This window comes from Rhinatrema bivittatum, chromosome 3 (assembly GCF_901001135.1).
Source record: "Rhinatrema bivittatum chromosome 3, aRhiBiv1.1, whole genome shotgun sequence".
NCBI lineage: Eukaryota > Metazoa > Chordata > Amphibia > Gymnophiona > Rhinatrematidae > Rhinatrema > Rhinatrema bivittatum.
The window spans coordinates 90,046,993-90,069,340 of record NC_042617.1 but is presented as its reverse complement, the minus strand read 5'-3'; the positions used below and the strand labels follow the sequence as shown (position 1 = coordinate 90,069,340).

Genomic DNA, 22,348 nt, shown 5'->3' with positions numbered 1-22,348 from the left:
GGGGTGGGATTCACCGGCATCTCCTTTGCCAGCGGTGGCATGGGCCTCTTTACAGCTGGGCACTCCTCCTCCTCTTCCTGCCCCTGCTGCTCCCTCTGACCTGGATGTCGGCGGCTGGAGGTGAGGTCCCCCTCAGTCATCAAAGACCTGCAGTGCCAGGCCATTGCTGATGACATGAGAGGTGCCAGCGGGCTGGATCTAATGGGGCAAACTGAGGAAGAGGGCCAGACCTGGGTCCAAAACCACTGATCCAGAACCATGGGTGAAGCAGACAGGACCCCTCTTGGACATCTTTAACTTAGAACACATCCAGTCTGGCCCCATTGCCTTTTCCGCTTTGCTTGCTCCATGGGAATCTTCTCTAGCTCCATGGGAATCTTCTGGACCAAAATGTGCAGCTTTTTTCTTTTTTCCTAGTGGAATAGACCTTTTAAAAAAAAAAAAAAAAAAAGTAAACTTTAAATTTTTATTTAATTTCCTAATTTTATATAGTCTGTTTCTGGGTAAATGAGCTTTTTGTTTTAAAATGAATTCAAGGCGTCCCATGGTCTGTGGCAACTGGTTGTCCGCTTTATCATACAGGGACGTCGGGGGTTCAAATCCTGCTGCCACTCTTTGTGGTGTCGTGCCTCAGGTTTAAATTGAAATTGTAATCCCTCTGGGGATAGGGGAATACCTACAGTACCTGAATGTAATCCACTGAAGTGCCTGTAAGTGTGCAATACACATCAAATACAATACACCTATAATATGAGGTCAAAGGCTTTCAAAGTACAGCTTCAAGCAAGGGTTAAAACCTTATAGCTAAGCTCATGTCAGCCTCCTGTGTGTATGTATGTGTATATATTGTGTAGTTATATAACTTGGCAGTTAGATAAAACCTATCATTTTCTGATGAAAGGTAATCTGAGGCCTATTCAACTGCTTTTCTGTATTGCAACAATTATTGACGTTCAGAATGTTATGGCAGCTTTTTTGCAAAAGAGCTTTACTAAATATAAATCTTGAAAAAGTGGAAAGGACCTCCCCCTCCAGTTATTTTTTCTTTTGTATGTAGCTTTTGCAGTTGATATTAATAGCTTAACACAGGTTTTCTATTTCTTTTAAAAAAAAAAAAAAAAGTCCTTGGTTGCTAAATCCCACCCCCAGCCCCTTGGACTTAGATTAGCGAGGCTGGCTGACTGCAGGCTGCCCGGGTCTGTCCTGGCAGTGCGACATGCGTATCTGGGGATGACCTCCGAGTGCCCTAGCAGGAAGTGAAAGGGCTCCAGCTAGTCAGCTGTGCCAGGTCTGGGTGCTTGCAGGCAGCCTCAAGATGGATGCCAAAACTGGTTAGTCCTTTGTTATCCTTTACATATTGAGTTTCCAGGTGATTTAAGGTCTCTTAATGTGTCCTGTGTTGCTTAGTCTCTGAAAGGGTAAAAACAGTTTCATATTTTTTTTCCTTAACTGGAGGAGGTTTTAAGCTTGAATGGTGGGTGTATGTAGTATCTGTGCATTTGTCTGTTTGACAAAACTGGACCAGCCTTAAAAGGAAGCACCGGTGATGCAAAGGCTTAAATCAGGCAGGCAAGTGCCTTGAGAGATTAAGACGGGGGCAGTCCTTGTGAGTTGTGCATGTAAGGCAGGGATGTAGCAGGCTATTTTTAGTTCTGACAGATGCCAGTTTGTACTTTACCGAATGTAGGCAGCTGCACTTGCTTTTTTACTTACTATCTTTAAGAAAATGCCTTAACTTTAATGAAGATCAAACTTGAGCCCTAATGTTAGACAAGATGCTATTCTGTTTATGGTCACATGTTTAAAACCTGATTTAAATTAAAAAAAAAAAAAAAAAAAATCTATAGCTTTCTCTTCCCTGGCAGGTTGGCTCTGCTTTGGAATAGGAAGAAAATTATTTGTTAAAGGGTTTCTTAGCAGTTCTCATCTCATTCTCTATGTACAGAGCCTACTTTGCAGAGTAGGTTTGAGATCTTGTCTGTGCCCCACCATCCACATTCACACCTCCCTCCAGTGACTTTCAGTGTCCTGGCCACTTCTGATTTTTCAGGCTGTTTAAGTTCAAGAGGATTCTGAGCAGGTTTTTTTGAGGGGGGCTCCAGCATGGATCCATGTGTGTGTGGGCAATGCTGGGAAATACCAGGTGATAGGTCTCCTGGGTGCCTAGACGTTGGGGCCTGGCACCCAGTGCCGCCATCTCAAGACTCACTGTTGCTGCTGCTGCTACAGGCTCAGGTTGATGTGCTGCTGGATGAGTCTGCAATCTTTCAGCTGTAAGACCAGGCCCAGATGCTGCTGTGGTCCCCAGTGGAGCTGGGGTGAAGGTAAAATAAAATGAATGAGCAAAAGAATTGAGCAAATTTTTAGATCAGAGTAAAAGCACAAAAACAATACTGGGGGAAAAATATTTTATTGTAGTTCCTAAAAATTTTCTGTTGACATGCAGATGTGAATTAGCTAAAATGTATGGGTGATGTTACCTAACAGCACCAACACAGAGCTCAGAGAACTTCTATTGAACGTGCACGGGAATTCCTTTAACTTTCTTCATCTGAGTTACTGCAGACATGTTGGTGCTTAAGTTCTCCATTTTTGGGCCTTGTGGCCTCTGTATTACTTCATTGCTATTTTCATTTATTTGTTGCTTCCTCAGCAGCCCCTCAAACAGAACTTTTAAGTTCTAGTTTAAAACAAAGTGTGGGAAAATTCATGGCCGCTTCTGGGTGCTGGATGTGTATCAAAACCACAAATGCTGTTTATCACTTCCTTTGCCTAGACCATTACTCTTTAACTACTAAAGTTGTGGTCAGATGTTCCCCAGGATGTAGTACTGTTTCTGGAAGGTAAGAGCCCTAAACCTCTGCATGAGGCAGGGAAGTGGAGGAGCTCCTTATCTAGGGGCAAGGTGCTATCTGACTCCAAAGCAGGGAGGTGTTGGAAATCTTCCTGTCTAGATCCTGCAAGCATGAAAAAGCTCTTCTTCCCCCCCCCCCCTGCCAGTTTTTGAATCTGCCTCAGGTCAGGTGGTTAAGAAGGGCGTGAGAGCCTGTGGTGCTAGGTGCAGCACAGAGAAAAGCATCTGAACGTGACTGGCTCCCTTCAGGGCCATCTCCTTCAGATACAAAAGGTTGGTGCTGTTAGCTTAGGGCTTTGCTTTGGAATGGGTCCATCCTCGACATGGAGGCAGAAGATGGGACCTGCACAGGTGAGGCTGGCTATTCATTTACGGTGTGGAAGATTCTCGTGGCGTAGTCCATTTAGTTTTTCCTGAGGCTGATGCTATCCTTGTCCTGTGTGCAGAGCTTGCATTCCAAGGTTCAGTCAGACCACTTGGTGTGGCTTGCCAAGGTACCATCTGACTTGCTGGAGCAGAAAACATCGTTGCATTAAGCCCATGAAGTTCCTCTGCTGAGGCTACAGTGCAGCAGGAGATGCTGTGCCATCCATGGTTGCCATTTGGGAAATGTTGCTGCAGCAGGTGTGTGGCACCTTGGATCTGGCCCCTATCATGGCAGTAACAGTCACAGCGGTGCAGTGTTCTGTGGCACTGCAGACAAACCTTGGTTGTGAACCAGTCTGGATTTCTGAAACAGATGTCCCTCAACCCACAGGGTTCCAAGTGTTGGAGGCAGTGAAGAATTTATTTGCCTCATTTAAACCCTGAAGACCAGAGAAGGAAACTTAGAAACAAGGTGGAGAAACTTTTCCCACATAATGGGGTGCCTCTTGAGCTTCCAGAATTGGGAATAAGTCCTTATCAGGTGTTCAGTTCTCCTCTTCATAGGAGTCAGAAGGGGGTGAAGTGGACTCTGTTCATTCCAAGTTCTTACCAGATACATACCCCTCCTCAGACCAGCAACAACCTCTTCTGGGTTGTTCAGCATTTTCCCATGGCTGGGAGAGACGTTCCACAGGATTTGCTACAGATCCCTTACCACAGTGGTCCCCCAACCCTGTCCTGGGGGCCCACCAGCCAGTCGGGTTTTCAGGATATCCACTATGAATATGCATGAGAGAATTTGCATGTTATGGAGGCAGTGCATGCAAACTTTCTCATGCATATTCATTGTGCGTATCCTGAAAACCCGACTGGCTGGTGGGCCCCCAGGACAGGGTTGGAACCACTGCCTTACCAGATTTGCCAACATATTTCTCTGGAGGATCTCTACTACTCCCAAGTTCTTGGATAAGCTGGCAAAATACTATCAGTGATAGGAAGGAGGGACCTGAAGAGAATTCTTCAGTTTCTTCATCCTTCAGCAGATTCAGCAGCTACCCTGGTTCACAAATTCCTTCAGAGAATGGGGCAGACACTGACATGTCTGCCAGTACCCTAGACATTTAGATTTAAAATGCAGGGCCCAAATTTCCCCTAGGGCTTGGTCTGCCAGCTTCTGCTGTGCTTGGTAGTGGTGTAGTTTAACGTTGAAACATGCCAAGCACAGGCATGATTACTCTACATCCTTCCTAGCAGACTTGAAGGTGTTGAATGTATTTGAAGAAAATCTTTCAAAGGTGAATATTAAATGTCCAAATAGTGGCTCACTAGCTCTGCATAGTGTATTATCTACATGAATGAGTAAAAGCTAGAGTCTCTGACAGATTCAACAGATCCAGAGCATGATCTTCTGTAGAAGTCTAATGGCTCACTTGGTTGCATATATGTGGAATCAGGAAGTAAGTGATCCATTGTGCAGATGTGCCCTGTAACAAGGTTCAGGATAGGGTGGCTCTGATTTAAAGAACATCAGTCCACCTCACACTTGCTATCAGCTGTGGCAGAAGACCAGCCAGTTTTCATCAGACACCAGTATCTTCCCTACAGGTGTCCATTCTTCTAAAGATGCCTTGTCTGCTCTTTTGGTGGTGTTGAGCTCCTCCCACTTTTCAGCAGCTATGGCTTCTCATCTGAGGTCTTTAGAGGAAAAGATGTCAGCCAAAAGATCAGTAGAGATGACTTAAGCCCAGGTCTAGTGTGTGGGTTTTTTTTAAACATCTTAGAGCTGCCTCTGGGAGGAAGGATTCAGTCTTATCTCCTGGAATGGCTCACTAAGGATTGGTAGAAACTGAAAATTGAGTATAATTACCACTTACACTCCACTCTCCCCTGACCCAGTAGTCTTCAATCTTTAGCTCTGACCTTTCTCAATCTGTTCAACCAGTTGGAAGTGGAGTCTCTTCAGCAGGTGATCAAACCTTTCCCCTATGGAATGTAATACCTATTTCAGGTATTTCCTAATCCCCCCCCCCCCCCAAAGAAGTCTGATTAAGGCCTATACTAGACATGCAAAGACTGGATACATTGATGTGGGAGGATTTCCCCTTTCATTCAACTGAAAGATTAGATGTATGCTTTTGAATCTGAAAGATTCTTATGGTCACATCTCCATTCACCCCTCCCTTAAGTTCCTCAGGTTAATGGTGAAAAACACACTGGTGCAAGCCTCTGTACTTGTGGTAGTGGTCACACAGCTTTGTCAGTAGGGAATCTTTTTCCATACCTGGACAGTTGGCAAGTGTTTAGTCCATTTCCATCAGTTTCTGGAATCTCTCTCAAATATTCAGTTCCTCCAGTCTCTGGGTTGCCTGGTTGACTTTGTCAAGTCAAACCTGGTGCCAGCTCAGTGTGCAGGTCAGAAGAGCCTTGATAAACTTGCTTTAGGAAAAATTTTCTCCTTATCAAAAAAGCTGCTTTAGTGATGGGCCTGTAAGTTCCCTCCTCCAACAGGGCCAAGCATCAGTGAGGTTGGGCTGGTCCTTCTTGTACACATGGCACTAAAGGTATGTGGATCCTCTGACACATACGCATGTGTATGGCCTTTAGTGAGGCCTCCAGAGTCGGTGGAATCAGCCTTTGGCCAACAACCCCTGAGATGAAAGCATCCCTCCAGTGGTGGACAAATTCAGAAGTTCTGAAAATGGATCTTCCATAGTGTTCCAGATTTTGATCTGGAAAGCAATTTGATTTTAAATAAAATATCAAGTGACTGTGTACCAATGTTGCCATCAAGGGGCAGGGGACACTGGTGCAGCTTGGACCCAAGGTTTCATGGTCCCCAGCAGTCTACAGATCAGCCACCTGGAGCTGTGAGTCATCCATTCCACTTAAGGAGCTTCAGGAAAGGGAATCTGGATCCAGATGGATAACACAGCGGCTGTGCATCACAATGCTCATCTCCAGGTGATCGGTCTTCCAGGAATCCAAAATACATTAACAGGCCACCTCAGCAGTGTATTGCAGCTGAACAAGGGATCCCTGGATAAAGATATTGCAAAAGAGTTGTTCAATGTCTCTGAAAAGGCTGGTGAGCATACTCCATGCATCAAAGCAGCTACAGATGAATTCCCAACACTTTTGTACTTGATTGGCGCATTGGTCACTTTGTGTACCCACCAGTTCCTCTAACAGGACTGCCTAGAAGATTTGTGCAAGGCTAGCTTAATTCTCAAAGCACCAGTCTGGCCACAACAGATGTTATCCATATCTTTTCAATCTGCCAGTTTGGTCTTTGATTCTGTTGGGAACGTCTCAAACTCAAGGAAGAGAGGCTCTGCCATCCAAATTTTCCATTGCTGGCCCTCATGGTATGGATTTTTGAATGCTTTGTAGTCTCCTTACTTCCTAGAGAAGTGGAGGATATTTTAATTTATACCAGGAAACCTTCAACCAGAAGATCCTGCATTTTCAAGTGGGAGAGCTTCTTGACAGAACCAGCCAGCTGGATCCTTTTTGCTGTAGTCCAGAATGCAATCCCGTGTCTTACCTCACGTCCTCTGTTAAGACCTCTTAGGCTGCAGTGGCACTGAGATGAACACTATCGCCAGCAGGTGAAAGGGACTCCAATCTTCATCCTTTGGCATCAAAGTTCATGAAAGGACTGTGGTATTCCAGACTTTTGGTCAGTCAGCTTTCAGTACTTTGAGACCTTCCTAGCTCAACTCATAAAACTTCCTTTTGAGCCTCTCAAGCCATTAGATATAAACTTTACCTGGAAAAAAAATATTTTTTTTGTGGTTATCACTTTGACACAAACCATGAGCAAACTATGGGCTTTGGTTTTTTTTCATAGTAAACATACCTGCAATTTTATACAACAGTACTGTTCTAAGAACTCCCCCAAGTTATTTCCAAAAGTGGTATCTGCATACACATGCATGATTGGAAGTGGAACACCTCAGTTTGCTCACCTGTATAGTGTACACAAGCTGGCTGACTTGCTCTATCAAGGCTCGTCAAGTGTGAGCCATTGACTTCAGTAGCTCATCTCAGGGCCATTTCTATTGAAGATATTTTAAAGTTGTGACTTCATCAGTTCACCCCTTCATATTCCACTTCTGTCTGGATGACATGTCACAAAGTAACTTTAGACAGGCAGTTTTGTGCAACCTGTGTCCCCCCCCCCCCCCCCCCCCCCCCCCCCCCCCACACACACACCTGGAGTCTGGGTTGCTTTTTCAGCAATTGCTCCACAGTGCAATCCTTGGCTTGAGACTCCCCATGTTATGGCTTATTCATACCTGCTTATTGAGGGAGAAAACAAATTTGCTTGCCTGTAAACAGTTTTCCATAGACAAGTTGAATTACCTATGTTTAATAGCCATCTGCCTCCCTGGCAAGTTGACTTTGTTAAAGCTTAAGCTCTGGAAGAGACTAAGGGTTCCATGAGGCAGCATGCACACAAACTCCTGCACATGCTCAGTAAAGGTTCTGAACTGGGTTTGTTGGCATTGTTGGAGGATGTTACCCCATACATTATAGCTAATTCATCATGCTGTCTTTGGAGAACTTGCTTTTTGGCTAACACTTATTAGTTTACACCCTTGCACACCCATCCTGGAAAATAGGCTCCATTAGTTCTGAGTGGAACTTCCATTTTATATTGGAATGTATTTGGGTGAGTAACAATTTTCTTAAATCTTAAGAACATAACAAATTGCCATGCTGGGTCAGACCAAGGGTCCAAGTCCAGCATCCTGTTGCCAACAGAGGCCAAACCAGGCCACAAGAACCTGGCAATTACCCAAACACTAAGAAGATCCCAATGCTACTGATGCAATTAATAGCAGTGGCTATTCCCTAAGTAAACTTGATTAATAGCCGTTAATGGACTTCCCCTCCAAGAACTTATCCAATCCTTTTTTAAACCCAGCTACACTAACTGCACTAACCACCTCCTCTGGCAACAAATTCCAGAGCTTAATTGTGCATTGAGTGAAATAATTTTCTCCAATTAGTCGTGCATTTTGCTGTATATAGTTGCAAAGAGGGAATGTAGTCATACTGTTATCACTCTGCTAATGGAGTTACTAATGTAGATGTAATGGAAGTCTAAGACTGTGAAAGAAATGAAGGACATGGAAGTAAATTTTTCCTTTTTCTGGTCCCTTGTGAATCATTCTGCCTAATACTGTGCTATTAGGCCTGAACTAAATAACCTTAACCATGGTATGGACTGCCTTGATAGTATTGCTTGCCATTTGAGCACTTGCATTGTATTCAGCAGGTTTGTCCTTTTAGTTTGAAAGGCTAACTCACTAAACATCCTTCAGTAGCTTCCAAACACATCTGGAAATATTTTCTCATTCATTAGATTTGTTGCAAGTTTAAAGGTTAAACATAATTTAAGAGCCTAATGCTGTGTGCCTGTGAATTGGCATGTTCAGTGGGCACTATTTGATAACTATTTTGGGAAAGCCACATGGTGTTTGGGATAAGCTTGCATTGGTACTTTGGTCAGTGTTGGAACATTTATGCCCCTATAAAATAGGGACCTCTCTGATAGTTGAAAGGAGATTAAGCATTTTGTTCCAGGCTAAAATAATTTAATGAGGAAACACTACTTGCAGGAAATCCACCTTGTTGGCCCACAGTAAACCCCCCCCCCAAAAAAGGGTGCAGAGCTGTTGGGTGGGGGCTACTGAGCCTCAGCTAAGGAGGTCAGGTTGGGCCTGTTGGCAGAGCAGCTGCCACATTTTCAGTTGGTGTCGTTTTACTCTCTGTAGCGTCTCCCTCCCCCCCCCCCCCCCCCCCCCCCAGCAGCTCTGCAAGGAATCTAGTTTCACACAACAGAAGGACCGAGAAATCAAAGATCTTTGCAAGGTTCCTGACTAAAAGGCAGCTGAACCTGCTGCTTCGGAGGCAATCCAACAATCTCTCCCTCTAATGGAGCTTAAGGCTTCAGCACGGTCGCCAGTTCTCCCCGCAGCTGTTGGGATTTGAATTTAAGGGTTGATTATCTTAAAATTTGATTCACCTTTCATCGCCAAGAAAACAGTAAGGTGGGCTGCAAGGCTGAAAGTAAATTTATATTTCAGGTACAATGGTTATTTCTCTGCCTGGGGGTTTGTAGTTTGCTTGTACCTGCAGCAGTGGAGGGTAAAATAACTTACCCAAGGTCACAAGGGACATCATTAAATTCTAATAGCTTTTTTGGTTTGAACCAGCTGTTTTCAACCTTCTTGGATGACACCTGTTAATTTTAGAAAACTTATCATGCACCATTGGTGTATACAGACAGTGCAAAGCAAGGCCCCACCTTCACATGGACCTTGAGTGAATTCAGAGGCTGACTTCTTTATGGGCCGTCCTTGAAGGATAGCAAACTGTTCTGAGCAGGCGACTAACTTCTAAATTGCATCTTCTCTGGAACCAGGGTTACTGACTGGGGCTGTGGCCTTTGCACTTCTTGATATTGAGCCTCAATGCCTAGGAAGGTTACCTAGTAGCAGCTTATCTTATACCGCATATGGTAGTGCTGGCTGTGTCTTTAATAAATTGGCTGCATGTTGCATGCCAGTTCTACTGTCTGCAGCTTTATCCTTAATGGAGACAGTTTTATCCTATTTCTGTAGTCTGGTTCAATGGAAAAATGTGCAGTTAAATTTTAGAATGATTTCAGATTTTCCCATACTGGTGTGATCAAAAATCCAGAGAAAATTGGCTGGGATAGTTGTAAAAGCCTGGCTCTGTTTTGTGGCTTATCAAAGAAAATGTGTATAAATGGCAGATTGCATCATAATGAATTTTAGTCTGAAGTCAGCTTTTTATAGCATGCTCAACACAAACCATGCAGTTTTCCTGAACACTTACGACCAATTATAGCTGTAAAATATCACTGACTAAAGATGGATGCATTTAATTGCTGTAGATGTTCTGTTTTGGGCTGACTTTGAGTTAGACCAGTGGTTCTCAACCCAGTCCTGTAAGCACACCTAATCTATTTGGTTTTCAGGATAGCCACCATGAATATGAATGAGAGATTTGCAAATAGCTTTGCATACATTAGGTGTTCCATCTCGTGCATGTTCTGAAAACCAGACTGGTTAAGAGTGCCACTGGGACAAAGTTGAGAACCATTGGTTAGCTTGCAGTGCAGACATACAGCTAACTGGTTTGAGGCTGGTAGGATTTGGGTGTGCTTTTCAGGCAGCATAGTCTGAACTTGGGAGGAGAGGGGGAGAGGCTGGCGGCTGCTGGCATAAGAATGGCACTGAAGCATAGTCTCAAACTTTAATCTGGCTACGGAGGCTGGTAAGGGTAATTGAGCTGCTTGGAAATGTTTGGAGTGAGGGAAGACTTCTTGGTATTAAACTGCACTGTGAATATCAGTATTGAGCTCTTGCAGTTTGCCCTGGTTTCTCAAACTATTTTTATGCTTCAGTCTTCCTCAATTCTGCTTGCAACACACCCCTGTTGTAATCACCATCATATATGCCAGTACCCAGTTGAGAAACAGTTAAGGCCCGTACACTAAATTTTGGATTTAGATGTGACATTAGAACCACTTTAGATTATTGATGCAAGAATTGTTCAATCAGTATAAAAGATTTTTAGTTTATAGCAGAGGGGTTATCTTTTGAACTTTTGCTTGGATGCAAGTAAAAAATTAAATAAAAATGAGAATAAAAAGGAATAGTGTCTTTTGCTGCTGTCATGTTTATTTCTATGGCCTATCTAGTCTTCCTAACTTAGCTTTACAATTCCCATCACTCCCTCAGATTCCCTGTTTCTCATGCTTGCTTGAATTCAGATACCATTTTTGCTTCCACTGGGAGGCTATTCCATGCATCCACCATAAAGAAATATTTCCTAAGATTACTCCTGATTCTACCCGCCTTATTTACTATTGCTAAAACTTACCACTATAATTGAATCACCACCATTAATAACCTAATAGTAATCTTTGCACCCTAAAGATTAAAGGAGGCCAGTTAGGGCTGAAATTTCAAACATACACACAAATTAGTATGTTAATCTGTGCTCCGCACTGAACCCAGTTTTGGAAGTTGTAGAGTATACGTTTTTAAAATTAATACTAGTACACACTATCACATACTCTTAATACATGCTATTTTCAAGACTGAAACTTGTAAATCGGGGTCTGCGAGTAACTTTGTATGTAAGAAGGGGGTGTATTGGGGTTGTTCCAGGACAGGGCACAACATTTTACATAAGTTGCTATTTTAAAATCTGCCATAAGTGATGTGCGCAAGTCTTACTCGTGTATTTACTTCTGCTCAATATGAGGTGTAAGTGATGAACAAATGACTGGGTAGAGGGGCTGGGTGCATTGGGGGGGACTTCAAGCTGAAGAGCCAGGATGGTCTTCACAAGCTGGTAGACTAACTGGTAAAACTGTTTTTCATTGCCTCATGCAGGTTATAAAATCCCCAGGGGGTAAAAGTGTCTAATGCTATTTAAAATCTACATGTATCTTTTTTTTTTTAATTGGAAGTACAAATATGCGAGTATATGATTTGTGCACACTTATTGGGCTAAATAGTCTTTCCCACTGCTTATCCAAGTTCGACAAGAAGCTGGATTAAGTGCCACAATCTATCCAAATAAGTTCTACGTAGTGCTTTTTGGATTTATCTGGCTACATGCCACTACTTAGCTGCAGAAATTGGAATTTGTCTAAACTTATACAGCTTGTGGCTTTTTATGTATGTGAGCATATGTACTTGTATTATAACCTGCACAATGCTTTCCACACAGGCTATTCTGTAACAACTTTGCACGTACTCGCATATATATGGGCACACATGAGCAGCTTTGTAAGCTATCTTCCCTTTGTAATGTAAACTCTTAACTTTACTAAACCCGAGACTAGGACATAAACCAAATATCTTCTAACTTTAGTCATAGCTAGAAATACCTTTGCAAATTTGTATTATTCAGATGTTCCATTCCTCTGCTTGCTGTGTATTGCATTATTTGACTTCTTGAAAATTTTGGTATAATTAACTGCTAAAAGCTCAAACTTTGGCTGCATTTGAGGTTTTTAATGGCAACCTTTCTGCTTTCCTTGTAGTTGTTGACCTGATCTATTGGCGAGACATTAAGAAGACGGGCGTAGTGTTTGGGGCCAGCCTGTTTTTGCTGCTCTCCTTGACAGTATTCAGCATTGTGAGTGTGTCTGCGTACATTGCTCTGGCTCTGCTCTCCGTCAGCATCAGCTTTAGGATATACAAAGGTGTTCTCCAGGCAATCCAGAAGTCTGATGAAGGCCATCCATTTAGGTGAGAGGAGTTTGTCAAATACCTTGCATACTGGCAAGTGCCAAATATTAAATATTGCCTTATTTAAGACAGTCTCTTTTCTTTAAAGTTAGTGTTGCTTGTATTGAATCTGAAGCAGACTAAATGCTTTATGTGAAGCTGTTCCTCGAAGTTTCTTTTCACAATACAGCATGTCAGTTTACCGCAAGTGGTGGATGAGTTCCTGTTGGACTGTGGATACAGAGGTAAGTGCTGGTCTATAAAATGAGTGACCTTTTGAGACAGAAGAACATGACATAAAACTTGACCTAAGTCAGACCAAAGGTCTAATTTCAGTAACCTGTTTCCATTAATGGCCTATCCAGATCACAAGTAGGCCATATTTGAGATTATGGTACCCATAGAGCACCGGGGTGGGAGATTTTATTCCCAGAAATCATAGAAAAGCAGCAGGAGTCCCAGTTAATGGATGCCTTCAGAATTTTAACACCCAAGGCACATACGTGTTGCGTGTTCCTAAATCCAGCCTAATTACAAGTACCTGGCAGGGTCCCAAAAGGTCTATAGATTGCATGCTGGTTATCCCAGATAAACAATGGATTTCCCTAAGTATAAAAGGATCTCTTAACTCTGTACGAAAAGCAATTCTGTGCTCTTTATGTGGGCCTATAAAGACTGGGGAAGATCGCAGCCCATCTGCACACTTCTCCCAACCGCATCAGAGGGCACTTCAATCCCCTTGGGTTTTCATCAGCTGTCCAGGGGTGCAGGCCATAGCATTACATCAGATGGATAGATTTTGCCCTCTTTCCTATAGCTCCACTACATCTCTTCCTGATGCTAATCCTCCTCAATTTTGTTCCTCCTTGCAAATCTCAAAGTGTACAGAATGGGGACAGTAAACATTCTTTACCTCATTGTCCTGCCCTGGTCACTGCTCTTGAGCATGTGGTTCTTCCACTCCATCTCCTTTCTCTGCCAGCATTTCATCCTTGACACAGTTATCACAATTTTACCTTTCTTCTGTATTCTGCTCCTTGTTCTCTTCTCAGTTGTGAGATGATAAATTCCAATCCAAGGCCTATCAGTCATATCGCTCCTCGTCCCTCCTTCCCTCTTCTGTTTCTCATACTCTGGGATGCCTGCTCTATTTCCAGCAAGCTTACCTGCATTCATGGTCTCTTCGCCACCTTCTTGCCTTTCCTCTGAGGACTCTGCTTTAGTTGCTGCTCTCTCATGGAGGTATATTTTCTCTCGTACCTTGCCCAGTAGGCTGTGGTGGTGATCAGTCCCATTCTTTCTTTGAGGTCCACTCCATCTGCCTATTTACCCTACTACCTTGTTGGGTAGCTGTTTTATTGACTTCCTGATAAATCCCCCTCCTTTTTCACTGACCCTGACTTTCCTTCTTTCTTGAACTATCTTCCCCTACCCTTATTCTTGGTGATTTTAACCTCCACATTCATGACTCTCTCTGACTGGTTCTTGCCTCAGAATTCCTTGCCATAACCTTTTTTCACTTGATTTCCAACTCTGCTCTCCCATGCCCTCCCATTAGCATGGCCACTACCTTGGCCTAGGCTTTTCTTCCAACTGCTGGCTCAGACTTCTCCATCTCAGTTCTTCCTCTCTCAAACCATCTAATAACATTCACACTAAACTACCCTTCCCCCTCCAGCACTGTCCATTCACAAACACCTGGAACCTTCAGATTCTTGACCGTTGTATTTTGTTTCCTCTCCTCTGCTACAGAGGCAGTTGTTTTTTTTACATCACTGTGCTCTTCTCTGCTCGATGTTCTGTGCATGCTCTGCAGAAGATGAGATTAAAATCCAATGCCTATGCAAACTTCATAAGTTTCAAATGCATGCTAACCTTGTCTATTGCCAAGCAAGACTGTTAATCTGACCCTCACTGTCTTTGCACTCAATTCCCTCAATCTGCTTTTGCCGCCAACCCACCCCTTCTCTTTTTGCCCAGACTGACTACTTCATAAGATTCACAAAACTATCCTATCTGTCACATCCTCAAGTCTATCACTTTCCACTGCAACTGTTCCCACTGGCTTCAGATATGCTGTGATCACACCATGCCTCAGAAAATCCTCCTTGTACCACACCTGTCCTGTTATCTATAGTCCTATCTCCCTCCTCCCTTTTGCTTCCAAATTACTTGAACAATGCTATTCATGTCTTGACTTTCATCTCAAGCCATTCTCAATACACTCCAGTCTGCATTCCAGAAACTGCCCTTACCAAAGTCTCTAGTGGCAAAACCTAAAGGCCTTTTACTCCATTCTTATCCTCCTTGACCTATCTGCTGCTTTTGACACTGATCACAGCCTACTCCTTGATCTATTCTTTTAAATTTCCAGGCTCCCTTCTGTCTTGGTTCTCTTCTTACCTCTCCCATTGCACTCTTAGTGGGTCCTCTGCATCCTCCTCTATCCTTCATTTTGCTATAGATTGGTGTGCTCAGGGCTCTGGCCTTGACCCTCCTTTTTTTTTTTTCCTGTCTGTATACCAATTCTCTTGATGCTCTAATCATCTCTCATGGCTTTAAGTACCATGTGTTTACTAATCCCCAGATTTACCTCTACACCAGGAATCCAGTCCCAACTCTGTGTAACATTGCTGCCTGGATGTCCTATTGCCACATTGAGATTGTCTTGGCCATGTTTAACTCCCCATGTCTCCTTTCCCCTCTCTCTATTTCTGTGGATAACATTGTCATCCTTTCAGCCCATAACCTTAGGGTCATCTTTGACTCCTCGCCTTCTCTACATATATCCAAAATACCTGCTAAAATGTCTGTCTTTATATTTCTAAAATCCCTCCCTCCCTGCTTAACAGAACCCTTATCCACTCTTTCAAAAAATGGAAAGAAAACAGGACACGACATAAGCACTGGCAAGTTATATTCAAAGCATTAATAAAGAAGGCAAAGACAAATTGAAAAGAAGCTAGTTGTGGAAGCAAAAACAAATTCTTTGCTTCAGTCTTTATGGAGCAAGATGTAAGGAAGACACCCATGCCAGAAACATTTTAAAGGTGACTATTCAGAGGAACTGAAACAAATCTCAGTGAACCTGGAAGATGTAATAGGGCAAATTGACAAACTAAAGAGTAACCCCTTGGACCAGATGCTATGCATCCCAGAGTTCTGAAAACTGAAATTAAACTTCAGACATACTGTTAATTTTAATGACAGTAATCTGTAAACCATCACCAGTGACCAAAGATTGGAGGGTGGCTAATAAAATGCTACTTTTTAAAAAGGGGTTCTAGGTGTGATCCAGAAACTACAGCCCATTGAACCTGATGTCAGTGCCCAGAAAAATGGTTAACCTTTTTTGTTATAAAGAATAAAATTACTGAACATACAGTTTAATGGGACAAAGCCAACATGGATTAAGCTAAGGGAAGTCTTGCTTCACCAAGCTGCTATATTTTTTTGACGGAGTGGATAAAGGTGAGCCAGTTGATAGTGTCTGGATTTTCAGAAAGCATTTGACAAAGTACCTCTTCAGAGACTTGAGGAAACAAACATGGGATAGGAGGCAATGTTTTATTATAGATTGGGAACTGGTTAAAAGAGAAAACAGGGAAGGAAATAACGTTGTAGTGGCTGCCGACCGCTTCAATCTGGGCTCCTCTCCCTGGCAAACAAACATCTTAAATCACTGGCATCCTAAGCTAGTTTCCTCCTAGCTACCATTCTTCATTTGGATGCTGCTGATGTCTGTAAAATGAAAATCAATGGATTTCTGCAAGTTTTCTTACCAAACACAATCCTGCCCGGGAGGCTGCTCTCAACACAATGGCACAGGGGCAGAAGCAGTCCCCGAGATTGAATCTGATAGTACTCTAGTATCTGCAGATTTGCCTACAAGGGCAGAATTTCAAACCTGGTTCTGTGAACTGCATTGATATAAAAAATTACAAGAAGGCAATGGATCTATTAGGAGACATGAAGGAAGAAGTGGTGGACATAGTGTGCAGAACTGGCGACACTGAAAATAGGGTCGACTCAGGCAGAAGCGCTCCAAATTCTGAGGGGATTTTAACACTAGAGCAGGACTATGCTACTTTATCCAATAAACTTGGGCATTTGAGAACTGGTCCCGTCAGAACAGTTTGAGGTTTTGGGGGATACCAGAAATGCTGGAATTTCAAGATTGCACGGAAGTGGTGCAGCAGTTATGCCAGTCTTCTAGCTCAGATCCACCAGACCAGTTACTAGCTCACAGGGCGTCTGGCCAGAAGCTGGCAAATCGGCTGCGGGACATTTATAGCATGTTTTACAACTATATGGTGAGAGAAAATGTTCAAATTGGCCTGGCAGCTCCCCGCATGGAAATGGCGAGGTAACCATTTTCTCAGACCTCTCACTAACCATTCTTTGTAAGCAGCAAAGGCTTCACGTTGTTACCGGTTTACTTAGGGATAGTGTCTGCTACAGATGGCTTCACCCTTTTGGACTCCGGTTTACTATTAAAGGAACAGATTTTGCACCAAGTATAACAGAAGCGATGGCAGCACTTATGGAAGCTGGATATATACCGATCTGGACTTAGGGGCCCCTCAAACACAACCATCCATAAAGTCGAGGTTCCTCATTGGCAACGTGTTGAAAGGAGGCAGACAGCTGCACAGGAACTGAAGGCTCGACTACTCAAGACAATACTTGAGACTGCTGGCACAATATATATTGTTGCTCTTTCCATAAAATCTTTATTCCAGGATAAATTTTTTGTTTGGCTGCCCGAGCAGCTTTTTTCTTTCCTGCGGTTTTTCAGCTGCAGTGATAGTTATCAAGCGGATTACTGTTTTCTTTACATGTTTGCCGGAAGGGGGAGACCGATGGGTCTCATTGGCTTGTCTTAGGGGATTTATGGAACAGCCATATAGTGGTGGGTGGGGTATCAGGTACAGGTAATCGGGGGATTTTGGGGTGCTTGGGGAATGGGATTCAGTCTGTTGTATGGATGCATGGCGTTTAGGTGAGACAAAGTTTTGGGATGTTTACTCAAGATTATAGAGGAATGAAGGCATGAGGTGCTTCTGCTAGTGTCTTGGTTTACTTCAGTATTGCGTGGTTTTATTTGATCATGGCTGCCTTTAAGGTATCTTTAAATGTTAAAGGGTTCAATACACATCATAAACTGTTTGTTTTTTGCTGAATTACAACTTGTAGATAGCTATAGCATTAGTTCAAGAAACGCATTTAAAAAGCAGACAGCATCTATTAAGCGCTGATTTATTCCCATCCCAATTTTGGGCAGCGTGCGCTAAAGAAGCAAAATATACAGTGGTGGCTGTTCTCATTTGCAAGGATTTTTTTTTTGTATCATGCTTGAAGAATCTGAGATCATTCTGGTGACTCTTATGAGGGAAGAAAAATACAAGATTGTGAACCTGTATGTCCCCAATGTACAAGATTTATTTTAAGGAACTGGGAGAGGCCTTTAGCTTATGCTGAGGGACACATTGGGGGTGATTTTAACCTCACTATCAATCCCTCTCTGGATAACTCTTCTGGTGTTGGGATGGCTTTAAGGAAGGATCATAGGTATTTAAAAGCTTTCCTCACTAGGCAGAATGTCATGGTTGTGTGGAGGTCCAGATACCCTAAGTCTAGAAATTACACTTATTTTTCCTGCCCCATCGTTCAGACTCCAGAATAGATTTATTGGCCGACAGGGATTATGAACAATGTATCACAGGTGGTTATTGAGCCTATAACATAGTTGGACCATGCCTCAGTTTGGCTGATGCTGGAATTTGCCAACTATGGCAAAGGTCTGTTTTGGAGTCTGTGAGAGCCTGTTGGAAGATGAAGAATTTATACAGCAATTCCAGGGTGATATCCAGGAGCATTTGGAATTGACACTGGGGATGTCACTCCTGTAATGTTGTATGGTTTGAAAGCTGTACTTAGAGGGAAATTGATTGCCAGGACATCTTATGTTAAAAAGATAAAGGGATAGGAAAGCTCTGCTAGAGCACATAACTGCACTAGAGAACACACACGAAAACGAGCCTTCTAACCAAAATTGGTGTCTGAGATCCTGGTGTCCTGGCAGAACCGGATTTGGCTACTATTGAGCATCAATTAGGTATATAATGCATTAGGTTTATTTTGAAGGGGGGAGTAAGGCAAGTAAATCATTAGCTAATATTAAGAGCTAAATGGACCCAAAATGTGATTAAAATTAAGGATGAGGTGGGGAATATACGAATAAGGATATTCGGTAGCAGTTTTTTGCACGTTTCTTCTCTTTAGTGTTGATTCTCAGATAAGGGGGGACATTGAAACGTTTCTTCAAGATGTCTCTCTCTACCTGAATTGCCTGAAATACCGAGCTTGGGTTTAGATAAGGAAATTTCACAATTGGAAGTTGTTTGTGATTAAACAATTGAAACCTGGAAAATCCCCTGGCTTGGATGACTTTATGGCAAGGTTCTAGCAGACCACCTCAACCTTATACTCCTTCTGACGAGGATGTTCATCTCCCTTCATGGGGATTATTCTAGCATGTAGGCCTCCAATAGGGTGGATATCACCATATTAGTCAAATCAGGACATGACCCCACGAATTGTGGATCCTATCACCTGATATCCCTCATCAATCTAGATTTAAAATTTTTAGCAAAAATTTTGGCCAACAGGTTGAAGGGAGTTATTAGCCACATCTATCCTGATCAATCGGGGTTTATACCTGGGCAAATGGTTTCTGATGTCCGAAAAGCAGTGGATGCCATGTGGTGGGCATGTCAAAGTATCCCTTTCTTGTTGCTAACTATAGATGCTGAAAGCACTGGCCTTTTTTATTTCAATTACTGGTTTTTCACCAGATGGGTTCATAAGTTGTATTCATCCCCAGAGGCATGTATAAAAGTCAATCGGGGAAATTTGGCTCTGTTCCCAGTGGGTCGGAGTGAGACAGGGCTGTCCTTGTTCCCACTGCTTTTCACACTTTTTTGGAATCTGTTATCTTGGTGTTACAACGGATATGAGGCAAAGGATTGACATGGAGGTTTCTTCAAAACTATCACTTTCAGATGATATCCTATTTACTGTGACAGACCCATCTAAGTCCCTTCCAGAAATATTTGCAGAGGTATCTACATTTAGCAGTGATTCTGGTTTCAAAATTAATTGGGGAAAGTCAGAAATATTGTATATTTCCACTTCTCTAGCAAAGGAGCTTTAAGCAGCTTTTCCAATTAAATGGGCCTCCCAGAAAGTCAAATATCTGAATTTAGTTTTCCTTAGTGTAGACAGAGGGACTCAGCATCCCACCCTTGGCTACCGTACACAGGCTCACCCTGGGATCCATCCAACTACGCACGGTTCCCTCTTCCCTCCCCAAAGTGGTCTCACACTTCCACCTTAACCAGACCATCTCGCTACCAGCGGCAGATGGCTTGAAGAATTCGGAAGAAGCCCGTAGTCTACGCCATCTCAACTTCGTCAGACTCCTATCCAGATACCTGGAAATGTCAGAACCTGTACGAAAAACGGACCACCTTTTCGTCCTTCATAGCAGAAAGAGACAAAGGGAAGCGGCCTCGCGGGCAACCATAGCCCGCTGGATCAAGGAAGTTATCAAGGCGGCCTACATAGAAGCAGGCAAGCTGCCGCCTCTGCAGGTCAAGGCCCATTCTACCAGAGCCCAGGCATATCCTGGGCAGAAACTAGAATGCTGTCACCCGCAGAGATCTGCGGGGCGGCGACATGGTCCTCCATCCACACCTTCTCCAGATTCTACAGTCTGGATGTTCAGGCTCGGGAGGACACTGCATTTGCAAGGGTAGTACTAAGTGGGTCACAGGCAGCCTCCCACCCGGTTCAGGAGTAGCTTTTATACATTCCATTGGTCCTGAGTCCATCTGCTACACGCTAGGAAATGGAGAAATTACTTACCTGATAATTTCGTTTTCCTTAGTGTAGACAGATGGACCCAGCATCCCACCCTTGGCTGCCGTTAATCATGATCTTTCAAATGATTCAAGGGTAAGCCATGATTCATTTACCCTAGGGCATCCACCCTGCCGGGTGTCGACACTTTCCGGTTGAGTACACTGGCAGTCTCCAGCTATAGTCAATCAACCAGTTCAAGTTAATCAAGTTTTAATGTTTAACCAAGTTATGAAGTTATTCAAGTTAATCAAATTAAGTTAATCAGTCAGTCACACATATATCCACAATGCTTTTCGAGGAGAATACTGAAGAGCTGCACTTCCTGCAAGGGTATATGTACTAGGGGCTGACGTCAGATTGAAATCTGATCCGTCTCCAACTGCTAGCAGGAGTACACTATACCAATTGGTCCTGAGCCCATCTGTCTTCACTAAGGAAAACAAAATTATCAGGTAAGTAATTTCTCCATTAAGCCTCTGGACTGTATACTTTCTCTGCTCTTCTTTGTGTACCTAAATTATTTTAACCATGTTTTAATCAAATATTTCTTAATGCCTTATTGAACATGCTCCTATTTCTTGGGTTCTCCCTTAGGGTTTTACAATATTTTTGTCTGCATGTGGTATAAGAATAAATGCCTTGTGATATCTGATCAGCAATGGGTTAGGGAGGGGGTGAGTCAAGGGTCTAGATGAAAATTTGAGATCTCTAGTATAGCAGATTTTGTGATACATGGCTCATTAGTCTCTTTATTTTGGTACAATCTAGGCAGCAGTTTTGGATTTTTTTGTTCTGGTATGATGTATAAATGCATGTGACTTTTGTTTTATTCATATAGATAATGTGTCAATGTGTTAAGTTTTTAGGACTTGATATGGTTGTACTTCAATACAACATTGAAATAAAAAAAAATAGAAAAGAGTAGAGCTAAATTGTCATCTTAATGGAGAAAGCTGAATAGTGAAGTGTACCAAGGATCTGAACTGGGAACACTAGATCATTTATAAAATGTTAAAGAAATGGGAATAAGTGAGGTGATCAAACTTGCTGATACAAAATTATTCAAAGTTGTTAAATCACAAGAGGATTGTGAGACATTGCAAGACCATGTGAGACTGGGCATCTAAATGCAGATGACATTTAATGTGGACAAGTGCAAAGAGATGCACGGAAGGAAGAGCAGACCATATTGTAGCTACACAATGCAAGGTTCCATGACGGGAGTCACAAAATACCTGATTAAGTCGGTCTATGATGCTTTTGACACATCTTCTAGGTCAGTTGAAAAAGCAATTGATTTAAGAAGACTGGCATAGCTAAAAGTCTTTCGGGCTAAAAGCAGGATATCAAACTGGATTCCCCATGCATGGGGAAAATCTGTTTGGATATAATTAAAGATCATTGCTGCACTTTGCAAATCCTGTCCACAGCTACAGCTGAACAGTCATATCAAATTCCACTATCAGCCTTATAGGAAATACTTTCTTTCTCAAACATTACCCACCATACTAATACTATTGGAACAGAAATCTGCAACAGTTGGCTTAATAGCAATCAAAGATAAGACCCCCAAGTCAGGGGTGGGCCACTTGGCAATAGTGATCACACATGATCAAATTTGAACTGACGACTGGAAGGAAGACACTATGTAAATCTATGGCTTGAACACTACATTTCAAAAGGGAAATTTTCATAAAATGAGAAAAATAGGGGAAAAACAAAGGTGCAGCTGCAAAGGTTAAATGTCCAACAGGCATGGACATGGTTTAAAAAATATTCTTGGAAGCACAGCCCAGATGCCTTCTTCCCACCATGGAATACAAAACGATTACCAGCATGGTTAAAAGGTGAGATGAAAAGGCTATTTTAGCCAAAAAAAAATTCTTCAAAAATTGGAAGGAGGATCATCTGAAGAAAATAA

At 42.7% G+C, this 22,348-nt stretch overlaps 1 protein-coding gene across 1 annotated transcript in view; it reads left to right on the top strand.

The window, feature by feature from the left end:
• Positions 1-22,348, top strand: part of RTN4 (reticulon 4) — a 159,969-nt gene that overhangs the window by 94,078 nt on the left and 43,543 nt on the right. The window contains 1 exon segment of the mRNA XM_029593448.1: positions 12,315-12,522. Coding sequence (XP_029449308.1) covers positions 12,315-12,522 — 208 coding nt within the window.